General features: G+C 48.4%; 8 protein-coding genes across 8 annotated transcripts; 3 read left to right on the forward strand and 5 right to left on the reverse strand.

Annotated features, from left to right (window-relative positions):
* Window positions 1–175: 175 nt before the first annotated feature.
* N7471_011695 (SNAP receptor SNC2) lies at window positions 176–1,077 on the reverse strand (the record flags this gene model as incomplete). The annotated part of the gene is made up of 3 exons (XM_057284414.1): window positions 176–534; window positions 596–827; window positions 970–1,077. The coding sequence occupies 3 exons, from the start codon at window positions 1,075–1,077 to the stop codon at window positions 512–514; spliced, it is 363 nt and encodes a 120-aa protein (XP_057130680.1). The 3' UTR covers window positions 176–511.
* A 2,436-nt stretch (window positions 1,078–3,513) lies between these two features.
* Window positions 3,514–4,485, reverse strand: N7471_011696 (uncharacterized protein; the record flags this gene model as incomplete). Its single annotated transcript, XM_057284415.1, has 3 exons — window positions 3,514–3,836; window positions 3,893–4,433; window positions 4,483–4,485. 3 exons carry the CDS (start codon window positions 4,483–4,485, stop codon window positions 3,514–3,516), a joined length of 867 nt encoding a protein of 288 aa, XP_057130681.1.
* Window positions 4,486–5,672: 1,187 nt separating this feature from the next.
* Window positions 5,673–6,660, reverse strand: N7471_011697 (uncharacterized protein). Its single transcript, XM_057284416.1, has 3 exons — window positions 6,467–6,660; window positions 6,317–6,416; window positions 5,673–6,253 (listed from the first exon to the last, which is right to left on the reverse strand). The coding sequence occupies exons 1-3, from the start codon at window positions 6,506–6,508 to the stop codon at window positions 5,754–5,756; spliced, it is 642 nt and encodes a 213-aa protein (XP_057130682.1). The 5' UTR covers window positions 6,509–6,660; the 3' UTR covers window positions 5,673–5,753.
* A 456-nt stretch (window positions 6,661–7,116) lies between these two features.
* On the forward strand, window positions 7,117–8,237 carry N7471_011698 (putative short-chain dehydrogenase/reductase family protein; the record flags this gene model as incomplete). The annotated part of the gene is made up of 2 exons (XM_057284417.1): window positions 7,117–7,300; window positions 7,372–8,237. The coding sequence occupies 2 exons, from the start codon at window positions 7,117–7,119 to the stop codon at window positions 8,235–8,237; spliced, it is 1,050 nt and encodes a 349-aa protein (XP_057130683.1).
* Window positions 8,238–8,543: 306 nt separating this feature from the next.
* N7471_011699 (Nascent polypeptide-associated complex subunit beta) lies at window positions 8,544–11,194 on the forward strand (the record flags this gene model as incomplete). Its single annotated transcript, XM_057284418.1, has 6 exons — window positions 8,544–9,476; window positions 9,860–9,970; window positions 10,063–10,132; window positions 10,325–10,427; window positions 10,685–10,857; window positions 10,956–11,194. The coding sequence occupies 6 exons, from the start codon at window positions 8,544–8,546 to the stop codon at window positions 11,192–11,194; spliced, it is 1,629 nt and encodes a 542-aa protein (XP_057130684.1).
* Window positions 11,195–11,795: 601 nt separating this feature from the next.
* On the reverse strand, window positions 11,796–15,249 carry N7471_011700 (histidine phosphatase family protein; the record flags this gene model as incomplete). The annotated part of the gene is made up of 6 exons (XM_057284419.1): window positions 11,796–13,062; window positions 13,120–13,286; window positions 13,673–13,949; window positions 14,009–14,768; window positions 14,823–14,868; window positions 14,917–15,249. 6 exons carry the CDS (start codon window positions 15,247–15,249, stop codon window positions 11,796–11,798), a joined length of 2,850 nt encoding a protein of 949 aa, XP_057130685.1.
* A 321-nt stretch (window positions 15,250–15,570) lies between these two features.
* Window positions 15,571–19,890, reverse strand: N7471_011701 (uncharacterized protein; the record flags this gene model as incomplete). Its single annotated transcript, XM_057284420.1, has 7 exons — window positions 15,571–15,709; window positions 15,773–16,979; window positions 17,042–17,227; window positions 17,296–18,725; window positions 18,775–18,873; window positions 18,932–19,787; window positions 19,848–19,890. 7 exons carry the CDS (start codon window positions 19,888–19,890, stop codon window positions 15,571–15,573), a joined length of 3,960 nt encoding a protein of 1,319 aa, XP_057130686.1.
* Window positions 19,891–20,269: 379 nt separating this feature from the next.
* On the forward strand, window positions 20,270–21,811 carry N7471_011702 (Major facilitator superfamily domain general substrate transporter; the record flags this gene model as incomplete). The annotated part of the gene is made up of 1 exon (XM_057284421.1): window positions 20,270–21,811. The coding sequence occupies one exon, from the start codon at window positions 20,270–20,272 to the stop codon at window positions 21,809–21,811; it is 1,542 nt and encodes a 513-aa protein (XP_057130687.1).
* Between the last annotated feature and the right edge of the window lie 190 nt (window positions 21,812–22,001).

Consider the following 22,001-nt stretch of genomic DNA (forward strand, 5'->3'; position numbering starts at 1 on the left):
AGCCCAAAGACCGAGACTTGATGGACAAGTGTGTATGCACAAGGGTGGATGTTGTCTTTACTCATCGGAGTGTGGATCTACACTAACGTTCTACATTGTATAACTATGACGCTGTTCAGGTATCCTGGCAAGATATCCTAGCAAGATTGGATTGGACATTTAAAAAGAGCAGAAAAGCACAATAAGGGAGATTCATTGCAGTGAGAAAGCACCCGAATGGCAATGTGATAAGCATACTTAAACACGGCGTCATGGAAGTATCATTTACATCTTCACCCGTCGACCGGTCGCATGTAGCGACACAACCCAAAATCGGATGATCTCGTTTCGTTGCATGGAAAAGTCAAGAGGATTTGGTCATTGAAAACACGCCCAGAAAAAAACAGCAGGAGGTATTAGCGGCTGCGAAGAAAACGGAAAAGGCCACACGGCCCCAACAACAGTAAGCCCAGTAAAATTCAAGATCCCATGTCCAAAGAGAAGTCGTAAGTGTCGCGCGCAGTTGAAGTGCTTAGTGGCCCTTGGTGACAACAACTGTGTATAGTGTTAGTGGCGAGCTGGGAAGTCAGGTAGGATAATGCCAAGGAGTGCTTACCGGACGGCACAATAATGACAATGAGAAGAAGAATCACGCAGATGACGAGACACACGCGCATCTTCATGTCCTTCCACCACATGTCTTTGCGCACGCGATTGGCGCCTCGGCGGAAGCCCTGGGCCGAGACGGCGAGGTTGTCGGTCTTGTCCTGGAGAGAATCCAAGTTCTCACCACGTTGGGAGACCTTGTTGATGTTTTCGCGCATCACACCGACGGTATCATCGATTTGCTATAGAAGAATATACCATGTCAGCCCCATTACGGGAATCAAGCACCCCAGCCTTCGCATTTCGCTAGCTCAACAAGAGAACAAGCAGTTTCTCACTGGCTAGGGTCGCTAGGAGTCAATAGAGTGTCGAGGATTGACTTACTGCTTGCAAAGCGGCGGTTCGCTGGTTGCCATTCTGACCGGTAGCAGCGGAGGCTCCAGCGGAGCCGGAAGGGATATAGGGGTCGTAGGGTTGTTCGGTGGCAGCCATTATGAGAGTCGTGAAAGAATTTGAGAGAACCTTAGATTTGGATTCGCCGGAGATTGGGAGTGTCTAGACGACCGGGAGCACTAGGGGTTGCGCTGTTTTGATGGGGAAGCGCAGCAAAGGGGGAGTCTGGGGGACTAAAATCGACGCAGATGGGTGGGTATGGGGGATGAGCTATCGTAGGATGATAAAGATTGGGATGTAGCGCAACGGTGAGTGACGGAGGGAAAGGATTAACGGTGTTGTCTGGAGTGAAGCTGACAAGTTGCCGCTGAGGCGGCTTTGCCCAGAGTCACGTGCTGTGGCGTTCTCAATACAAAGCGTACTATGAAGGCGTCCGGCTCTGATCTTTGGGATCTTGAATGTTAATTATTTTCAAGTCGATGACCATTAGCTTTTATTGGTTGCGATGTCAGTGGCATAGTTGATGCAGCTTAGATAGTTGTGTGTCTCCTTCCAAGCTTAACAAATGAAATTTATTTACCGCAAACAGGCACAATGCGGGAGTTACACTATGAGCATGTACAATAGTAGATAGTATTAGGTATTCTATACTTCAAATAAGTAAATCCATGAGCTTTCTATAATTTGCTCAGTGCATAAATAGTCTGTCACCAAAGTTCTTGATTGCTATATGGCTGCCTATTGATACAAGTGCCGATAGAAGCGTGTTGCTCGAGGAACCCGTCCACGGGTGCTATTATTAGTACCTTGGTAGCAACTCGCATTAGGTAACATTTTCCGGACCCTCCAGGGCTTCCAAGGTTAACTTGATGCCATCTCATTAGGCGGCACAATTAGTACACAACATATAATCTTCCCGAGGTCCAAGTAACTCGATTATCAATGTGCGAAACAAGCCGCAGGTTGCGATAAACAAAAAAAAGAAATGCATAGGTCAGATCGCCGATATTGAGAAACACTACTTCGAAGTAGAGCAGACTGATCGGATATCTATTTCATTGATGTGCTAAAGCCCACGATGAGAACTCAGCCACCATCATATCCAAAAGCTAGAGGACCCTTATAAAACGCCGAGGGGGAATATCCACGGTACTCCGCCCGGAGCCATAGAGTATCGTCACCTCTAAGGCCACGAATTCGTTCGCTATAGAGATTTGATCGTTTCATTCACGAAACCCCCCAGATTGGCTCTTCACCGTCTGCCGCTCTTTGCCAAGCCTGAGACTACTACCTGACCGTCAGGGAGAAAGTCACTGATAGAATGGCTATCAAGAACCTTTCGCTCTTTACTGGTTATTACATTCCAGAGCTTGATAGTTTTGTTAAGCGAGGCTGGGGCTATCTGACCGTCGGGGGAGACGGCCACTGATGTAACCAAAGTGGAATGGTCCTCGAGGGTCTCGCAGTCCTCCACTCCTTAATTCCTCGACCTTTGGTAATGTACATAAGAGGTGGATCTTGGTTCTGAATATTCTCAGATTTCATCAGAGCGAATACAAGCCCCGAGTGATAAAGCTAAAGGAGTGCAGTTTCAGCAATATGCCTGGTCTTTAAAACAAACTGCCATGCATCATAGACAAACTCGGATACCACGATGGCAGTTTCATTTATGGATGCTTCCAATATTATTAGTAATGATAGTATCGGAATGGTGGGATCACTTGTATGATCTCCTGTACTATATTGAATTCCCCCGTAGCCTCTAAAATAAGACCGAGAATGCCCATAGCTTCCAGCCAGTGAAGGAAATGCTTCTTGAAAAAGGCGTACATTGTGTCTATCTCATATGAGATTGGATAGCTTCGTTCCAGATGACGCACCCAATGAGACGACTAGATATCGCAATAGGCGGTACTCCTCCTTTGCTTTCGTCTTGCTTTCAAGGGGCCCTGGATGTTCAGTACCAGACATACCCCGTCTAAGGCCGTTGTCTGGATCACTCATCAATGTAATGCATCTTTCAAACATGAAACGATGTGCTTCTTTCTCACTAACGCAAAAAATGGTCGTAATTGTGTTGTTGATCAATCGTTCGAATGTTTTCTTAGGTCCATTTGCGACTTTCATTTTCTTGTAAATCAATCATTAGATCCGCTTGATGATTTAGATCTGACGGACGGCTGAACATCATGATTTTGACGCCATTTTTCTCTTGTTGATTCTCGTTGCATACTCTTTTCAATTGGCTCATCAAATGGCTTCTTGAAGAACTGTCGCATTCACTTAGTTATCTAACGCGAGATAAACCTGGTGTTTCTGCACTCTCTTCCGTATGAGTTTCTCGAGGCCATCCCAAAGGCCTATGATATAGGCGTCACTAAAAGATTTACGCTAATCCGGAGGGAAAATAAACTGTGAGATAATGCGTTTCGTTGGCTCAACTAGCAAGTTTCTCGAGAAGTATAGTAATATTAACCCTAGTGGCTATTTGCTGCGGCCTTTTCAACCCATCCGGCTAGGATGAGCTAGAACTCATCAATTCTTGCTGAAAAGAATACCAAGAGCAACATAGATCAAAACAAATAGCAAAACGTATTTGATGGTATGGTCAAACAGGAGAGTGGTAAAGACGGTACCAGAAACAGCATAGTTGACCTGTGAGCTGGCTGAACCGGCCTCGTTATCTCTAATCTCAAGGTAACTAATGCTCTTCCACTCATTTTCGCCGACTGGTCCGTTGATCTGGAGCGCTTGCGGTCTCGTTAAGTTGCCAATAACCATTCGAGTATCTCCTCCATTGGGAACAGATACGCCAATGTGATTCAAGTCATCTGGGTCTATAACAAGTGTACCATCTTCTATTTGCAGTTAGTATGAATAAATATCCTTCAAAATTGACTTATCAGATGCTTACCATGCAGAGTCTGATTTTTTATCAGACTCGCAATCCTCAACCCCCGTCCATCACCAAGTAGCTCTCTTATGGTCCGGTCAAGTTGATTGATTTCAGTTGTGTTGGCGACAATGTTGCTTTGGCCATCACGCGTAAGCCCAACACTAGCAAGCTGTACATGCAGGATGATGTCTGTCTTCGCAGTATTCATTCTTTTCACAATACTGTCGAAATGTCCCTCATCTTTTGATCCGCTGGTGAGTTGATGGGCAATCTGGCGTGAAATAGACTTCTTCCCTGGATCTAGCCGCTTAAGAAACGTGAGGAGCTCCTGCGACAGATCCTTCATTTTTATCAACTCGGATGTCACAGCTGCTGTCCCAAGACATCTCTGGCTGTGAATAACCTTTAAGACAATCTCGGTACCTCGTAAATCCTCATGGTGCTGTTCTAGCAAGCTGGATTGTGCCTGTTGGCGTGAGTAGGCGACTCTGAGTCGACTGGTGATTTTGATCGATGTTTGCAGTAAGGCTAAGACGGTAACGGTGATAGAGAGAGGGTCCTTATATTATTGTTAGCAAAGTCACGGGGTGAATAATCTTCTAACTGACCATGATGTTGGTTGGACCGGGTATCCCAAGTAAACAAATAATAAGTGCTGATATAGGTTCGAAACAGATGATGCGCTGAAGAGATCCAGTGAGTGAGTGGTATGAATTCCACCACTCCAGGTCAAGTCAACTCTAGAGAATGTCACTGTACTTCGCCGCTACTTATTGCGAATTGTGAGGGGTTTATCAATTGTCGATCGGTTACGCTCAACCAAACAATTGATTCATCGCTCATGTGCTAAGAATCACGCCTACCTATGCAGTTTACACCTTGAAAGCCATCATCCTACCGTTACGCGCTCAAGCAAGTTCCCCAACTATCTAAACTTAGATGTATGCATAAGGGAGTCTAGTTGTTTCACTAAAGTGCAATGGTGAATTGATTTTCTTATTAGCCGCTGACCCGCCAAGACGGGGTGCCTACATAATAAGTACATAGTTACATCCTGGTAAAACCATCGGTTCTTCCTGGGGATCCACTTTCATCCTGCTTAGACCTACCAAAGCCCTACTGGAGGCGCTGTTCAGCCAACGACGGTCCACCAAGCGTCAGCCAAACCCAGGGCCAGACTCCTCGCTCCAAGTCGCATGCAGCTCCGTACATCTCGCAATTTCCAGGTCTACAGATAAGAATCATTTCCAATTTTGTTCTGGCTCAGTGAGCAATAAGCAATATGATGAGCGAACCTACCCCAAGATCATAGTCAGTGTAGTATATGCGGCTATATGCACGAAACATTACATGCGTGTAGTATATGCCCGCCATGACCTAGTTACCGTCCCCTATTTTGATTGCATGTCCCCGCTGTTTGTCCAGTTTGCACATTACCATTCGATCAAAGTCGAATCAAATCATCTCGAATCTCACATTTATGTACCGATGTTTCTTGTATCCGTTGTACCTTTTGTATGGGCATGCCATACAAAAGGTACCTAAATTCAAGATTTATTGTCAAGGGAGATTATCGTTGAGTAGGGCGCACCAACACAGGGAAAGTGTGTTAGGCACATGGCATAATTAAGTCTCGAATGTGGCGCTGAGAAAGAGCGAAAGTGTGTAAATCTGGTGGAAGTATAGAGAAAGGAAACAGCGATTTATAAACTAACCTTTGGCCAATGTTGAGCCATCAAAGTTCCAGTTGTGGATGCGCAGCTTATCCCACAACCTTACGAGGTCTGAAAAACACAGGTAGAATTGTAGGAAGCGCATCGCTTCGGTAGTTGGTGGTGTATAGAATCCCTATATCTACAAATTCCACCCACCATCTCAACTAACCCCTAATCGCCTTCGCAACAGTCTCCTCAATAACCCTAATCATCTCCTCCGTATTCTTCATATCAAACGGAACCATATGTTTAGAACCATGATCATAGAAAGCCGCCTTGGCGGGCTCACAAAGCCCAAATAACTTTATACCCTCAGGGAACAGCGTATCCGCCTTACCAACGATATTTGCCGTCGGAATGGCAATCGGATACTTATCCGGCTGCGGTGCGATATGCTGCAGTCCGGAACTATCCCACGGCGCTGCGCCGCAAATAAACACCGCTGCGCGGAATAGCGGCGGTTCAGCTGGGTGCGTCTTGCTTTGATGGATTAAAAGTGAGGCTGCTAGTGCCGCGCCTTGTGAGAAGCCTATCACCGCGTCGAATGGGCCTTCTTCTGCGATGAAGCGCTTGGTGTGATCGAAGGCTTCGAGGATGCTGGAGCCCGGTGAGGCATTTCGGGTGTAGTGGTTATAGAAGGGGCCGTCCACTATGCCTTCGAGTTCTGGGTTGAAGTTGGGTTAGTAGAGGGTTTAGCTGGTAACTGTGTGTAGGAAATAGAGCTTACCCTCTTCGACCTTGGCGTTTATCTTTCCGTTCATGAATTTGAAGCGGTGGCCACTTTTCTCTAGTGCCTGGCGGAGGCCTCCAATTTGGATTTCAAAGATCTGTGGCTGGTCAGTATTTTCTATATTAAAGCTACTGAACACATGCTTACTTCGCCATTTGTGCCGCCGCCGTGCAAGCAAAGAAATCGCATGTTGGTGCTTTTGGATTTCGTCTCAATGCCTGAAACGTAGATTGTTTGATAAGAGACTATAGTGAAACAGCTCGGAATTCTGTGTTACAGCCGAATTCCTTGGATTCCTTGGATTCAAGGAAAAGAAAATAAAGAAGGAAGTCTACAGGACAGGTGGCCAGGAAAGAGGAGGATCAACCTGCAGGCGGGGTGCTTGCAGGGCTGGACTACTCCGTAGCTTGGCGGAAGATAAATTCGACAAGGTCTGATGTGAGATATACAAAGATCGACAAAAAGATACATATACAGAGGTCTATTGTTTCTTTATTGCTGGATATTATGTACAACGATCAACAGGCTTCAGGTCTATGCTGCAGAAACAAACCCCTGCCATGTGGACCAATAGGGGAAATCTTGATAAGATCAGACATCCATGGATATCTTGAAAGAAACAGACTTCACATCCGAGGACATCTCACTACCACATGTGAAAAAGAAATGGGTGTTATTCCTTGGCCCCAAGTCATTATTGACTTTAATGTTCTCATGGCTACTTAATCCCCCGCCTCCGGAACTAACCTGATTTCAACTTCCACAACCCCTTTTATTCTTCAATCTGCTCTGGAACAATGGATCTCCGTGATATTGTAGCCACTCGTGGCTTCGCGACCTACAGCTTGCGTCATCCTCTGGAGGCGCTGTCGAGCTTTGGCCCAACCCTGAATGAGGCCACCTTCGGCTATTTAGGGGAATCGTTTCAGCCAGAGCGCGACATTCGCAGCCTGGACGGCAAGGTTGTCCTTGTGACAGGAGGTACATACACTATTTCCATCTATCTACAGTTTCCACTTTCCAGAACACTAACATCGCGGTTGATTGACCAGGAAATACCGGCCTAGGCAAGGAGACCATCCTCCAACTCGCCAAGCATCGCCCGTCGCGCATCTACATGGCCGCCCGCACCGAGAGCAAAGCGCGCGAAGCAATCGAATCGCTACAAAGCCAGCTCTCCTCTCCCGCCGATATTCGCTTCCTCGCTCTCGATTTGTCTTCCTTCAAATCCATCCGCGCCGCTGCAGAAAAGTTCCAGTCCGATAGCGATCGCCTAGATATCTTGATCCTAAATGCGGGCACGATGGGCAACCCTCCCACCACGACGGAGGAGGGCTTCGAAGTCCAGCTCGGCACAAACCATATCGGTCACTTCCTGTTTACAAAGTTGCTTCTGCCTACCCTACAGAAGACCGTTGATCTCCAGCGCGTAAAGGATGAGGTCCCCGATGTCCGGGTCGTGACGGTCGCTTCGGCGGCTCACGCTGTTGGCCCTTCCACCTTTGAGGAAATTACATCTACCCCTGGTTTGTTGGCTGCTAGTACCTGGACGCGCTACGGCGCTTCTAAATCGGCTAATATACTCTTTGCATCTGAGCTGGCCCGCCGGCATCCTGATATCTTGTCTATTGCTGTGCACCCCGGTGCGGTTGACAGCGGGCTCTATTCATATACGAAGAGTCTCAATTCGGTGATGAAGTACGGTCTCGCTGTTGCTGGCTCCGCGTTATTCCGAAATGTCGCTAGTGGAGCTTTGAATTCTCTTTGGGCGGCTGGCACGCAAAGGGAAAATCTTATCAATGGAGCTTACTACACTCCCGTTGGGTATCGCAGTGGTGGCACTGCGCCTGTGCAGAACGCACAATTGGCTCACAAGCTCTGGGATTGGACCGAGACTCAGGTTTCGAAGCGAAAATGAACGGAACTATCGAGGCATGTATAAAATGTATGAAATGACTGAAATATTACCGGCGATTTAGCTTGCTTTTTCTTATTTTTGAATCCACATTGTTTGCAATGCGCATTGCCATTCTCCCGCCTGTAACAAGCCGGGAGCATGGAGGCAAATGGCATCATGATGATTTCGATGTCGGTCATGCTGCCCTAGCCCCTGGATAAGTGCCCTCGTAGCTTGTTCATTTCAAAGACCCCAGAATCAAACAAGATATAACTTGAGCGGAGATTCAACCCCCAATCCCGTGTCTCGCCAGACACCATCACCAGCATGGGCCACATCGTCGTGACCGGCGGCTCCGGCAAAGCAGGCCAATTCGTCATCAACGAGCTCCTCAACGCCGGACACAAAATCCTAAACCTGGACCTGATGGAATTGGAACACCCAGATGTGCACACCCTAAAAACCGACCTCGCCGACAGCGGCCAAGTCTTCAACGCCCTGTCCGGCCAATGGACGCTCCGCGAGCCCTTCCCGGAAGGCCTCCCGCCACGCCCAGACGCCGTGGTCCACCTCGCAGGCTACGCACGCAACATGCTCGTACCAGACAACGAGACCTTCCGCTCGAACACGCAGGGCACATACAACATCATTGAAGCAGGGTGCAAGCTAGGGATCCGCAAGATCATCATCGCCAGCAGCGTTACAGTGTACGGGGTAGCTTTCGCGCAGGGCGATACTAACTTTCCCTCATTCCCGATCCACGAAGACCTGGACGTCAACCCGACGGATACGTACGCGATCGCGAAGCTATGCAGCGAGCGCATTGCGCGGGGCTTTGCGGCGCGCTTCGGGGTGGATATCTATACCCTGCGTATTGGGCGTGTCATCGAGCCCGAGGAGTACAACAAAGATATCTTCTACAGCTATGTGCATGAGCCGGCGCTGTGGAAGGTGCATGGGTGGTCGTATATTGATGCGCGGGATCTTGGTGGGATGTGTGAGGCGGCGTTGCGGACTGATGGGCTTGGGTTCCAAGTCTTCAATGCTACCAATGATCACATTACCAATCTTAGTCCTACGAAGGACTTTTTGCAGTCGCAGTTCCCGGATATACCTATCACGCGCGAGATGGAGGAGTTTGAGGCGCCGTTTTCCAATGCGAAGATAAAGAAGCTTCTTGGATTTCAGGAGAAACATCCATGGCACAAGTATTTTAGTAATTGGGAGAAGAAGCAGATTGAGATGGAGGAGACCAAGAGGGTTAGTGGTTAGTGGTTTGGATGAAATGAAACTGTGTCCACTGCTGATTATGGCTTTGGGTATATACTGAGGTTGTTCAGAATTGCTGCAATAAGGATATTAAAACATATAACACTAGTTTCAACATAAGTCCAATATTGCAACGTTGGTGGTTGAAGTATATATCTCGATATATCTCCTCCGTCACATAGTAGAGGCCAGCCCGATTAGGGTTTAGCCGAGCATCAAATATCCCACAATCGAACAATGGGGAACTTGCGAATAACCAAAATCACCAGAAAGAACAACAGATAGACTATATTACAATAGAATCAATTTATAAAACATATAAGAGTGTAGACATTAAAACAAAAACAGCCCGTTAACCCAAATCGGCGCATTAGCGAATATTCTGGTCAAACTCCCCACACAAAACTCTTGGGGATGCATCATCATTCCACCCACTTCCACTTCACGTTCCCTCTTACCATCTCCCCCTCAACCCTTTTTTAACGGTACGCAACAGAGATTAATTATCGAAATAATTGAACGATTCTCTTGAAATCCTCGAAATTCACACTCGAATTACCAGCTAATTCCGCGCCAGGCGATCACCCCTCCCGACTTCATCATGGATCAGGCAAAGTTGGCTAGAATGCAAGCGAGCGTTCGCATCGGTATGTTTCTGTCTCTTTTCAAGATTTTGAAGGATTTTTGAGCTTGAGATATGATCGGGGTCATGACGTGGAGCTGCGATTCTATGGAATTGGTAGCCCTGGAGCTTGGTCATATCTCAATCCTGCAATTTACTTGCATGTCCTGGTGGACTTTTGTGCAAATTTGATAGCTAACATGATTTTTCTTAATAGGGTATGTATATCGTGTCCAGAATTGTTTTCATCCCGACCTCTCGATTCCCTACGGAAGAAACGAATTTTCGAACTGCAATAGCCGGATTCGACACAGCCGATAGTCAGACTACGGATTCTCGATTCTCGAATCGATGCGACGGCGCTATATCCCAAATATCGAACTGAAGATAGATATCGCATCGCTCAGAGAATCCAGTCTGACTCTCGGCCTTGTCATGAATCCTCGCATTCCTTCGATCTTTTCGAACCCTCCAAATTCATCCCCCCACCATCCACATTCACCCACTCATCCACACCAACACAACCACATTTTTCAACCGTCCAATGTCGAACTCAAACCAACTAACAATTTTACAGTGGCAAGGGTACTCCCCGCCGCAAGGTCAAGAAGGTCGTCCGCAACTCCGGCGCCGATGACAAGAAGCTCCAGGCCGCCCTCAAGAAGCTGAACGTCCAGCCCATCCAGGGCATCGAGGAGGTCAACATGTTCAAGGAGGACGGCAACGTCATCCACTTCGCCAACCCCCGTGGTGAGTAGACACCACCCGAAACCGACTTTTTGATTCTTTCAACACAAAAAGCGAAGAAGGAAAGAGAAGAAAAAAGACTAATCACTTCGCCGCAATAGTTCACGGCGCCGTCCCCTCCAACACCTTCGCCCTGTACGGCAACGGTGAGGAGAAGGAGCTCACCGAGCTCGTTCCCAACATCCTGAACCAGCTCGGCCCCGACTCCCTCGCTTCCCTGCGTAAGCTCGCCGAGAGCTACCAGAACATGCAGAAGCAGCAGGGCGATAAGAAGGACGACGACGAGGAGGATGATATCCCCGACCTCGTCGAGGGCGAGAACTTCGAGACTAAGGAATAAATACGCCTAAATGCGAACTAAATCGAGTCTTTAAAAACTTTCGTCTATGATCAATGAAATTTAAGCTCTGGTTTGAGAGTTGTTTTTTGTTGAGTCTTGTTCTCTTTTTCTTCTTGGTTGCTGGTTGCGTCTCTTCCTCATGGGCAGGGTTGATGCATGGGTCTATAACGTGCCAGCGTTGTTGGTGCACCTGGTGATGGAAAGAGGGAATCTTACTTCCTGAGACCTCGATGATTTTATCTGAAGAGAGAGTCGTTGAAGCAGAAGTATGAGGAATTGTACTTGTTACTGTTCTATGGTATATCAATTTTTCGCGCGGTCCTTCGACAGGACAGTTCATTATGTCTGCATCAGATGCAGCTATCGTACACATTATCCATTGATCAAACCCCTAGCCATTCTACCACAAAGCCATTGACCCCCATGCCTTGCGCAACGCGCGCAGTACTGTTGAGGACCCCTCAAGCTGCGTAGCGATTCGGGATGTTAGGTTGATCGCGCCCAAGACTTCGCAATTGTGGTGAGAGATCCGTGATGTAGTGGATAATAAAAGACGAAAAGGTATTCCATTTCCATAGTGCTCGATGGCCTTCATGTCGCCTCAACTATCCTCCTTCAGTCCGCACATATCCGTTTTCAGGAAATAATCGAACGTATACCAGAACCTCCAATAAATGCCAGATTTTTCCGAATCGAATGTGCCGTCCTCGCGTAGCAGCGGGCCCTCACCCACAATGTCACCTGTGAACCAGCTCAGGATGGGAATTGAGCGGAGGATGCGCTCAGTCATGGTTGGCTGTGGAGGGAGTGCCTCGAGCATGGGGCGCAGCTTGGTACGGCGGACGGTCGGAATATGTGTCATGAATTCGTTGTCGGGGGTGGGTTCGGCCTGAGCGGGAGCTCGGCGTTGGTGGACTGAGGTGCGATCGTTATTGGACGAAGCCCCTGTCGTCCATGTTGACGAAGAAGTTGTTGTATTGAAACTGTTTTGCTGGAACGAGGGTGTGGCAGTGGCAGTTGCAGAGGTTGCAGTGGATGTAATTGTATCATCGGCGGTACCAGCGATCGTCGAGGAGTCGACCGAATGTCCTTCATCCTCTGGAATATCTGGTACACTGGAAAGGTTGTTCATGGCAAATGATCGAGGCAATGTCATGCGGTCCTGGTCTTTGCTGGAGTTGGAGAGGAAGGCGGTCGAGTGCGAGGTAGTCAAGGTGCGCGGTGCTTTATTGCGAATCCGACTGCTCGCAGCAGAGTCTGCAGGGATGGGGGCGTCTTCGGTTGGTCCATGGCCACTGTACAGCTCGCAGAAGACCATGTGCCCATCGATTTCCTGTGGCGAGTAGAAGCATGCGCGGTCTGCGGACTGGGTCGAGTCGTAGGTGACCTTGATCCAGTGGTAGCCACCAGCATAGCGCTTCGACTTGCGATTCGCATCAGCCGACAGGTTTCGGATGACGACGTCGCCTCCGCTCAATAGCTGAGTGTAGTGGCTCGTTGAACTCGGGTCGTTGCGAGGGTAGTCTTCGCAGATCATGCCCTGGGAGATGCGCTCGTATTTGTCGATCACCTTCCACTCGTTGTCCTTGTTTTTGTATCCGTAGAGTATGCATTCGGTGGCGACCTTCTCTGTTTGCTTCCGTGGGTTGTCAAGACTGGATGACGATGATGACTTGGGCAAGCCGTGTGTTTTCTCCTCGTCCTGCTGTTGCTGTGAGAATAGCCGACCGAACTCGGCGACATTGGGGTTCTCGCGCTTTGCTGGTGTTCCAGTTCGTGTTCGTGAGCGGGCATTATCGTATCGAGCATTTCTTCTCTTGCCGAAGGGTCCAGATTCTTCAGGTGGCCGTCGAGGGTTGCGAGATTCACTGGGAAGCATTGGTCAGCCTTGATAGGAGAGGAGCTACAAATATCATCGAACATACTCTTTGTAAACATAACCCCAAGGAAGGAGGTTGCCATCCTCGTCTCTGGCGCGTTCCTCCGGTGGGACGGAGTGGTACTCCATGACGGTAGATGGGATGTGGTCAAGGGATTGCGTGAATGTGGAGTCAAGGGGTGTGAAGAAGTGGAAGCTCAAGAAAGGGAGGTTCTGCGAGATGTATGCACAAAAGGGTAAATTTGTCCGTCGGGCGTCGAGGGAGCCAAAACTTTTGGTAAACACTGGTTCGCCGGGATACGGTCACGTGGGGCCATATATACAAAAAAAAAACCCACGATTTGCTTTTAATTGATTTTAGTTCATCTGATGATTGATTTGTGAGAAATGGGCTTACGCTATGCCGAGCAATTTAATGGGATTTTTTGCAGTTCAATTTTAACCTCAACCTCAACATCTCCATCTAATATGAAAACGCATATCATGGACTATGCCAAATTGCTCGGTCAATTTTGATGCATGAATGATATATGTCCAGCATCCCCTTCCAATTGACACCGCTCTGCAAAATCTCCTACTTCTTGCCTTCGTTGACGAACATATTCCACAAACTGATTGAGAGGACAAGACTCCCCAGGACCTGACTTGCAGAAAGGCAACGGTATGATCCGATCATTGATATTGATTCGAACATATGGATCCTCGTGGTCTGATGAGCAAGATAATCGTTCAAGTGTGACTCTTGCGCCCATAGGGAGAATGTGAGAAATGCGCCATACACGGTTTGCGGCAATATGGGTCGTGGGAAGAAGTTCCTTTTCGCCAGTGAATATTCCTAGTGCCGTGAGAAATGGGGCTATGTCGCCATCATGTACACTGGGTATCAAATTAGCAACAATGCTCTTTACTCGAGGCGAATGATGAGTTGGCCTTACAAACTCAAGAATATGCTTCCAGCCGTTGGTCCATCGCGAAGCAGTCCAGTCGTTGCATTCAACCAAAGCCAACCCATCGCACCAGCGTATGGATTCCCCGGCCCCGCACGATAATAAAGTAGCAAATCGCGAGCATACTCGAAGTTATACCAGTCCTGCTCGGTAAAAACTTCACACCATGGACTCGTTCCTCGCACCATAGTCTCGAACCCACACATCTCCTGCATACCATAAACATCCTCATTGGAAAGGTTGTTCAGACCGATGTTATCCTCTTGGATCAGGCGGTTTGCAATTGCAGGAATGTAGGTTTCCTGGAACTGCGCAAGCATCTCCAAACCATTGTCATGGCCAAGAATGCTATCTTCGAGATACTTAAGGCAGGTATCACCTGGAGTCAAAGTGTCCGCGCCCCTTTCAAAAGATTCAGGGATGATCTGTAACTGTGCTTTTCCAGAGCTCTCCCAGTCTAGGCCAAAGAACCCGGAGGCGAAATGACGGGCTGTATCAATTACACGGCCCGAGTCACTTGCCCATAGACGCGTGCGGATGTCTTTCGGGATCAGATTCTCATATCGTGTTCTGAGTCTGACACCAGTCGTGAACGCACCCAGCGTTCCAGCGTAAGGGCCTGTGCTACTCAACTCCCCAAAGTCTCTTTCGGGGTTGTTAGAGAAATAGGTCCAGTCATTCAAGAATTCAAATGAGCCATTGAGCGGTAGGGCTGTCTCTTGCACTCGCTTCAGAAACTGGAGATGTCCTGTCATTGATAAACATTAAAACATGTTTACGCCTAACCAATGGGCTAACCTACTACTCCCGGCAGAAGGTGTTGGATATCGTTCTCCATGGCGAGATAACTAGATTTCATTAGCAAAAGCGTAGAATGAAATGGTTAGGGGGCATACTAAATGCACTTGATCCACTGAGCATCCATCTGGGGGGCCTAGATTTGAAGCTGTCCCTTCACCGGCATTCTCAATCCAGGGCCCATTTCCTCCCAGGTGGTGGACAACATTCCACTCCTTCCCTAGAGGCTGCTTTGAGCCTGTCACCTTAGACTGAGATGGATAGAACCATGTTTTCCAGCTCTCAAAATAGGACGATGCAGATTGCCCTTCGGAGGACAATGTGATAGATCGGGTCAGGAACGAAGATTCAAACCCTTGGTAAATGATGAGACCCAGGGCAACAGTGAAGAGGAATATTGGGATCTTCAATAAGGATCGAGCAAAAGGCATTATTTGCCACAAATCATACCAAATCTAGGAAGTTCAAGTTCGATGAATGGGTGGGTCGTTTCAAGGTTCCAAGGTTTGTGGAGGTGCTTATGTCAATCCCTCTGTGTGGGCTGGGCATACCCGAGATCAACAACCGTCCAAGGTTGGAAGGGATTGAGAGGCGATATAGATGGATGTTTACATGTTTACATAGTTACCAAAATGAATATCAATTAATTCCTAAAATACATCACAACATAACGCTAAATCAAAAAAGGAGAGTCTCTAGATATATAATTCAAAAATCTTGATCTATATCCCATCCCTATATGTATATTCCTGTCACATTGCCGCCTCGGCAGCGACACTGAATGCATGCACACTTCCTCGTGGTTGGAAAGCCGAGGAGTTCTGATGACTCTTGCTGTCACTCGCCTCCAGTTCATCGTCGGATGCGTTACCCCAGCCACCACCTCCAGGTCTAAATCAAAATAATTGTCAGCATATATATTCAGATGAACAAATCAGAATGTGGATCACTCACGTATGAATCAGAATACGCTCCCCAGGTTGGACCACGAGCTCCATCTTGCCACCAATATTGATCATTCTCTCCGTTCCGTCGAGCTCCTTCTTCAGGTAAAGATTCAAGCCGGCTTGTCCAGACTCGCCCCCTGCCAACCCATACGGACGATAGACGCGCCGTTCACTGAGCATAGACACTGAAAGAGGCATACGGAACTCCAGCTCACGGATAACACCATCTCCACCGCGGAAGCGACCAACGCCACCAGACCGATCTCGGATGCAAAACCTGCGGAGGATGACCGGATACCGCAGCTCGTAGACCTCTGCATCTGTGATGCGTGTGTTTGTCATGTGGACATGCACGCCCGATGTGCCGTTCCAGGACGGTCCAGCACCTGAACCGCCGCAGATGGTCTCGCCAACGCCAAATCCAGGTACTTCAATACCGGTCTTCGGATCAACACCTCCCATACCAAATGAGATGATGTTACAGCAGCCCTGGGAGGCAGCACAGGCGTTGAATGCACCCAGAACAACATCTGTAATACGCTGCGAGGTGATGGGATTACCGGCGCAGACAGCGGCATGCCCAGATGGATTGAGCAGTGTGCCAGAGGGAATTATCACATTGACCGGGGCAAGACAGCCCTGGTTGAGGGGAATGTCAACATCAATCAGCGCCCGCAGACTGTAGATAATAGCAGAGTGGGCAATGGCTTTGGGCGCATTGAGGCAGTTGAAAGTTTCCCGACCAGTGCCTGTAAAGTCGAAATCGGCAGACCCAGTCTCGGAATCGATGCGGATTTCCAGCTTGATCTCGGTTCCGTCGTCCATGAAGTCAGAGAATCGGAGAGGGACTTCCTTGTTCTTGCGACCAATGGACTTGAGCAGTTCACGGACAGCAACCTCTGCGTTGCGCTTGATTGCGTCCATGTAGAAGTGAACTACTTCCAATGTGTTCTCAATCACCAGAGCTTCCAGGAGCTGTGCACCCTTGTGGTTAGCTGCAATGGCAGCCTTCAAATCTGAGACATTGTCGTTATATGTCCGGGTGCCACTGCAATCAGGATATGAAGAGGGCTCATCATATAAGAACTTCCGGACTATCTCCTCATCAAAGCGGCTTTCTGATACCACCTTGAAGCCCATTGTCATGGCACCTTCCTCGTACAGCATTTTGCTGTTTGAAGGCATAGATCCCGGGGCGATGCCGCCGATTTCAGCTTGTTTTGGTTAGAACGACACGACAACTAGTAAAAGGAGAAGGGAAGAGCTTCATGCTTACCATGGTGACCACGGGAAGCAACATAGAAGACAATGTTTTTGCCCTCGCCATCCCAGACTGGAGTGACAATCGTAATATCGGGAAGATGTGTTCCACCAGCAAGAGGATGGTTGGTGAGAATGTGATCACCAGGCTTCAAATTGCCTCCGAATTTCTCATGCTGATACCGGACAGCGTACTCCATACCTGAAGAAGGCATTAGCATGGCATTCTCTTGGTCAACAAACAGTCGATCCAAACTGGGCTTGACTTACTTCCTAGATGCACCGGCACATTTGGCGCATTTGCAACTAATTTTCCATCAGGAGAGAACACGGCACAGGAGAAGTCTAGTCGCTCTTTGATGTTTGTTGATACGGAGGTCTTTTGGAACATCCGACTCATCTGATCAGCAACAGACATGAAACGATGACCAAAGATAGACAATCTGATAGGATCCACGACTGTTGCATCGGCAGTCTGCTTCTTCGAAGACAGAACATCCAAAATCACATGTCGGGACAGAATTGTAGCAGTGGCATTTGGTTCAACAACAATAGTTTGAGTTTTGTCAATAATCATCGCAGGACCCTCAAGTACATAACCCGGTTGCATGTTATCCAGGAAGAAGACCGGCGTAGTAACTTCACCGACGCCGGCAAAGTACACAGAGGATGAATCATCCTGCTTCTCTGAGCCCACGGGCTTTTTCGTGACTGACTTGAGTTCTTGCTGAGGTGCCTCTGGTGCAATAGAGGTTGCCTTTCCAACGCCTCGGACTCGGATGTCTTCGACAAGAATGTTGCGACCAGGGAACGTGAAGGAAAACTCGCGCTCGTGCTCTTTGACAAACTCGGCAATAAAGTCTCCATGTTCAGGTTCGAGCACCATAAGCAAGTTGTCGGTACCGTGATATCGCAGATTGAGGTAGATTTCATGCTGAATCTGAGTTTCATCAATTCCGTCCGTGGTCAATGCAGTAGTGACCTTGGACTTCAACGCAGCGATACGCTCAATGACGCTTTTCATGGCCGTCTGGTCCAGCACTCCTGATGCTGGCTCTTGAGCCTCATGAACAACGTCCGCAAGAGCCATCCCGTAGGCAGAGAGAATAGACGAGAATCGATGGATTATGACAGTTCCAATAGACAACGAAGAGGCAATGGCGCAAGCATGCTGTCCTCCGGCACCACCAAAGCAGGCCAGATTATGCGCGGAAATATCATACCCACGAGCCTCTGTGAGGGCTCGAATAGGCTTTGCCATAGACTCATTGGCTACTTGGATGAAACCCAGCGCGATCTCTTCTGGGGACTTTTTTTGTCCGGTCTCAGCATTGATCTGATCTGCGAGCTCCGTGAACTTCTTCCGGGTAATTTCGACATCGAGGGCTTCGTTCTCGTTTGGGCCAAAGATTTTAGGGAAGTATGCTGGAAGGAGGCGACCAAGGAAAAGGTTGGCATCAGTCACAGTCAAAGGGCCTCCCTTGCGGTAGCATGCTGGTCCTGGATGAGCACTTGCAGACTCGGGACCAACGGCAAACAATCCATGTCGCCAAAAGAGGATACTACCACCGCCAGCAGCTACCGTGTTGATGTCTAATTGGGGTGCCATCACTGTCACGCCGGAGATAGTGTTCTCGAAGGTGTGTTCCAACTTTCCGTCATATCTGGATACGTCTGTGCTAGTACCGCCCATATCGAATCTGGAAAGTTAGTTGAGGGCACTTCATAGAATAAGCTAAATTGACTCACCCAATGACAGGCTTCCTATCTGTCTCATCGAAAGAAGTTCCGGCGTAGCCCACAACGCCACCTGCTGGGCCAGACAAGATCGCACGAAGACCAGTGAATCTATAGGGGATTAGCAAAACTCATTTTCTGCATTCCGGGTAATTAATTGTCAACATACTTTTCAAAATTAGCTAAACCTCCATCACTCTGCATAAACTCGCAGTGTGTATTGGCAGAGCTGAGTCCGTCCTTGAATCCTGAGCGGAAGCCTTGAATATAACGTTGAATGACTGGTGTCAAGTATGCATCTGCAGTAGCCGAAGCACCACGAGATGTCATCTTAATCATGGGCAACAGCTGACTGGAAAGAGAGATCTGGGTGAACCCAATTTTCTTTGCGATCTTCTCAATTGCAAGTTCATGGTCTTGGAATGTATATGAGTGGACTAAACAGACCGCAATAGAACGATAGCCCTTCTCGTACAGCTGCTGAAGGTTCTGCCTTGTGCCTTCCTCGTCAAGAGGCTCCAAGATGCGAATCACTTCTCCACTAACACCCCTTTTCAAGCAGGCATCTGACTGCAAAGACTTTTGCAGACTCTCTTTGTCTGGGGTGGGATTCTGCTGATAGTCCTCAATGGTGACACGCTCATCAATCTCCACGACGTCTTCGTACAAGACATCAGGACGTTGGATGTTGAGCGCAAACAGCTTTGGCCGAGATTGGGTTCCAATACGCAAGGCATCTTTAAAGCCTTTTGTGATCAAGAGCGCATGACGTTCTCCCTTGCGCTCCAGCAAGGCGTTGGTAGCAACTGTTGTGCCCATGCGGATGCTGACATCTGAGAAGTCGGCAGTTGTGAGCTTTTGGTCGCGGGAGAAGGTCTTTCCTGTTGCTTGCTCCAGAATACGCCGAATGCCCTCAATCGGTGCATCGGCGTAGTTAGCTGGATCTTGCGAAAGTAGTTTGACGACGATTTCCTCATCGCGACCATCAACAATGCCTAGGCAGTCGGTGAAAGTACCACCACGATCTAGAAAGGGTATTAGTTACTTCCTATTTCATGTGAATTGTGAAATTGCAAGTGACTCACCGATGGCGATCTTGATGCTTGGAGCATTTAATTGAGCAGACATGATATGCGATATGTTTAGACGCCCTGGGAATGCAAGGACCAAGGCTTCCTTTTATGGATCTCCATTGAAACTAATCAGCAGGTCGAACGAAGTAAATTGTAAGAAAAAGCGCCACAATCTAATCAAATCGGCTGGTTGATGCCGAGACAAAGCGGGGAGAGCAACGCGGAGAAGCACCGCTTATCAGTCGCTCCGACCTTCCTGACGCACCCAAACCCTAATTTACCTTACTTTTCATGATAGCCCACCTGAGCAACTCTCTTTCACGTTCATTTATGCTCAATCGAAGTATAAAACCATCCCAAATGACTATCTCCTTCGTTTTTGAAGTATACATATCCCTTACTACCTGACATATACAATTCTTTACTTCAATACTATGGCAGACGAAAAACAAGCCGCCCCTCCGGAGATACAACCCGCACTTGACCAAGAAAAGGCCCAAGCAGGAGAAATCCTTGAAGCCCAAAACCAAACCGACGGCAAAGATGTTGCAGCACAATTCCTCGCTCGCCTTGATCCTGCCATCGCCGTGGAGCCTGTCACCGAGACCGAAGCACGCCGCGTGCTTTGGAAAATCGATCTGATCATGATTCCCTTGATTATGGTGACAGTGGTTCTGGCCGCTATTGATAAAGTCATTATCTCAAATGCGGCCATCTACGGCATGAAGAAAGACACCCACTTGACTGGCGATCAGTACTCGTGGGTGGGATCAATTTTCTATTTTGGATACCTCGCCTTTGAATACCCGGCAGCGCTGCTCATCCAGCGGCTTCCTGTGGCCAAACTGTATGTGGGCATGGTCTTGGGGTGGGCAATTCTGCTTCTGTGTACCGCGGCAACGCAGAACTTTGCGGGCTTAGCCACGGTGCGCTTCTTGATGGGTATGACGGAAGCCGCCGTGTTTCCAATCTCCAGCATTTTGACGGTCATGTGGTGGAAGACAAGTGAGCAGCCAATTCGTGTTGCGTTCTGGTTTAATCAGCTCTCCTCCGTCTTCTCGGGCGTGGTCAGCTACGGTATCGGCCAAACAAACACGGCATTAGCACCCTGGAGATTGCTCTTCATTGCGCTGGGTGCATTCTCCCTCCTCTGGGCTGGCGTATTGTACATATTCTTGCCCGATTCGCCCGTGCAATGCTGGTATTTCTCGGATCGCGAGAAATTCGTCTGCCTCGAGCGCGTCAAAGACAACAATACCGGTATGGAAGATAAGACCATCAAGTGGTACCAAGTGCGCGAGTGCCTACTTGACCCCAAGACTTGGCTTCTGGCGCTGTTTTCGCTGGCCCAGAACATCCCCAATGGTGGTCTGGTGACCTTTTCAGCTATTATCGTGACCGGTCTGGGATATTCTCCGTTGATCACTACTCTACTGGGTATTCCCACCGGTGTGCTTGCAACAGTGTGGCAGATCCTGCTGGGCTTTATTGCTGCTAGCGTGCCCAACTCCCGTTGCAACATTATCGCCATGGCCAACCTGGTCCCCATGATCTGCGCCATCCTAATGTGGAAGCTGCCACGTGAGAACAAGCATGGTCTGCTGGCAGCATATTATGTCTTCTACACCTACTGGGCGCCATACGTGCTGTCGACTTCACTTCCAATGGCTAACACCAGCGGCCATAGCAAAAAGTTGACGATGAACGCCATCTTCTTCTTGGCGTATTGTATTGGCAATATCATTGGTCCCCAGTGTTTCCGTTCCGGTGATGCACCATCGTATTCGCGAGGATATGAGGGTCTTCTGGGCTGTCTTGTTGTGGCTATAGTCGCCATTATTTCATATGGAGTTCTTTGCCGATGGGAAAACAACCGCCGTGATAAGGAAGCCCAGTCAAATGTGGAGACATTGGAAGTTCTTGCGTTCTCGGATCTCACCGATAAAGAAAAACGGTCTTTCCGGTATACTTATTAGTGAATGTGTGCGGAGTTGTGGGTTGCTGTTGATAAGGGTATGGATATAGCGACAAATGAGAAGACGTCCACAGGGCTCAATTGGACACGTTATCTTTGGTATAGGTGTTAGTTGTTAGTTAGTCTCTGAATAATTTAATTGTCAATCCCAAAGCCATGGAAAGAAGAAAGATTAAGCACCTGGGCAATTT

This window comes from Penicillium samsonianum (genome assembly GCF_028829775.1).
Source record: "Penicillium samsonianum strain IBT 33392 chromosome Unknown utg000007l_segment0_segment0, whole genome shotgun sequence".
In the NCBI taxonomy this organism is placed as follows: Eukaryota; Fungi; Ascomycota; class Eurotiomycetes; order Eurotiales; family Aspergillaceae; genus Penicillium; species Penicillium samsonianum.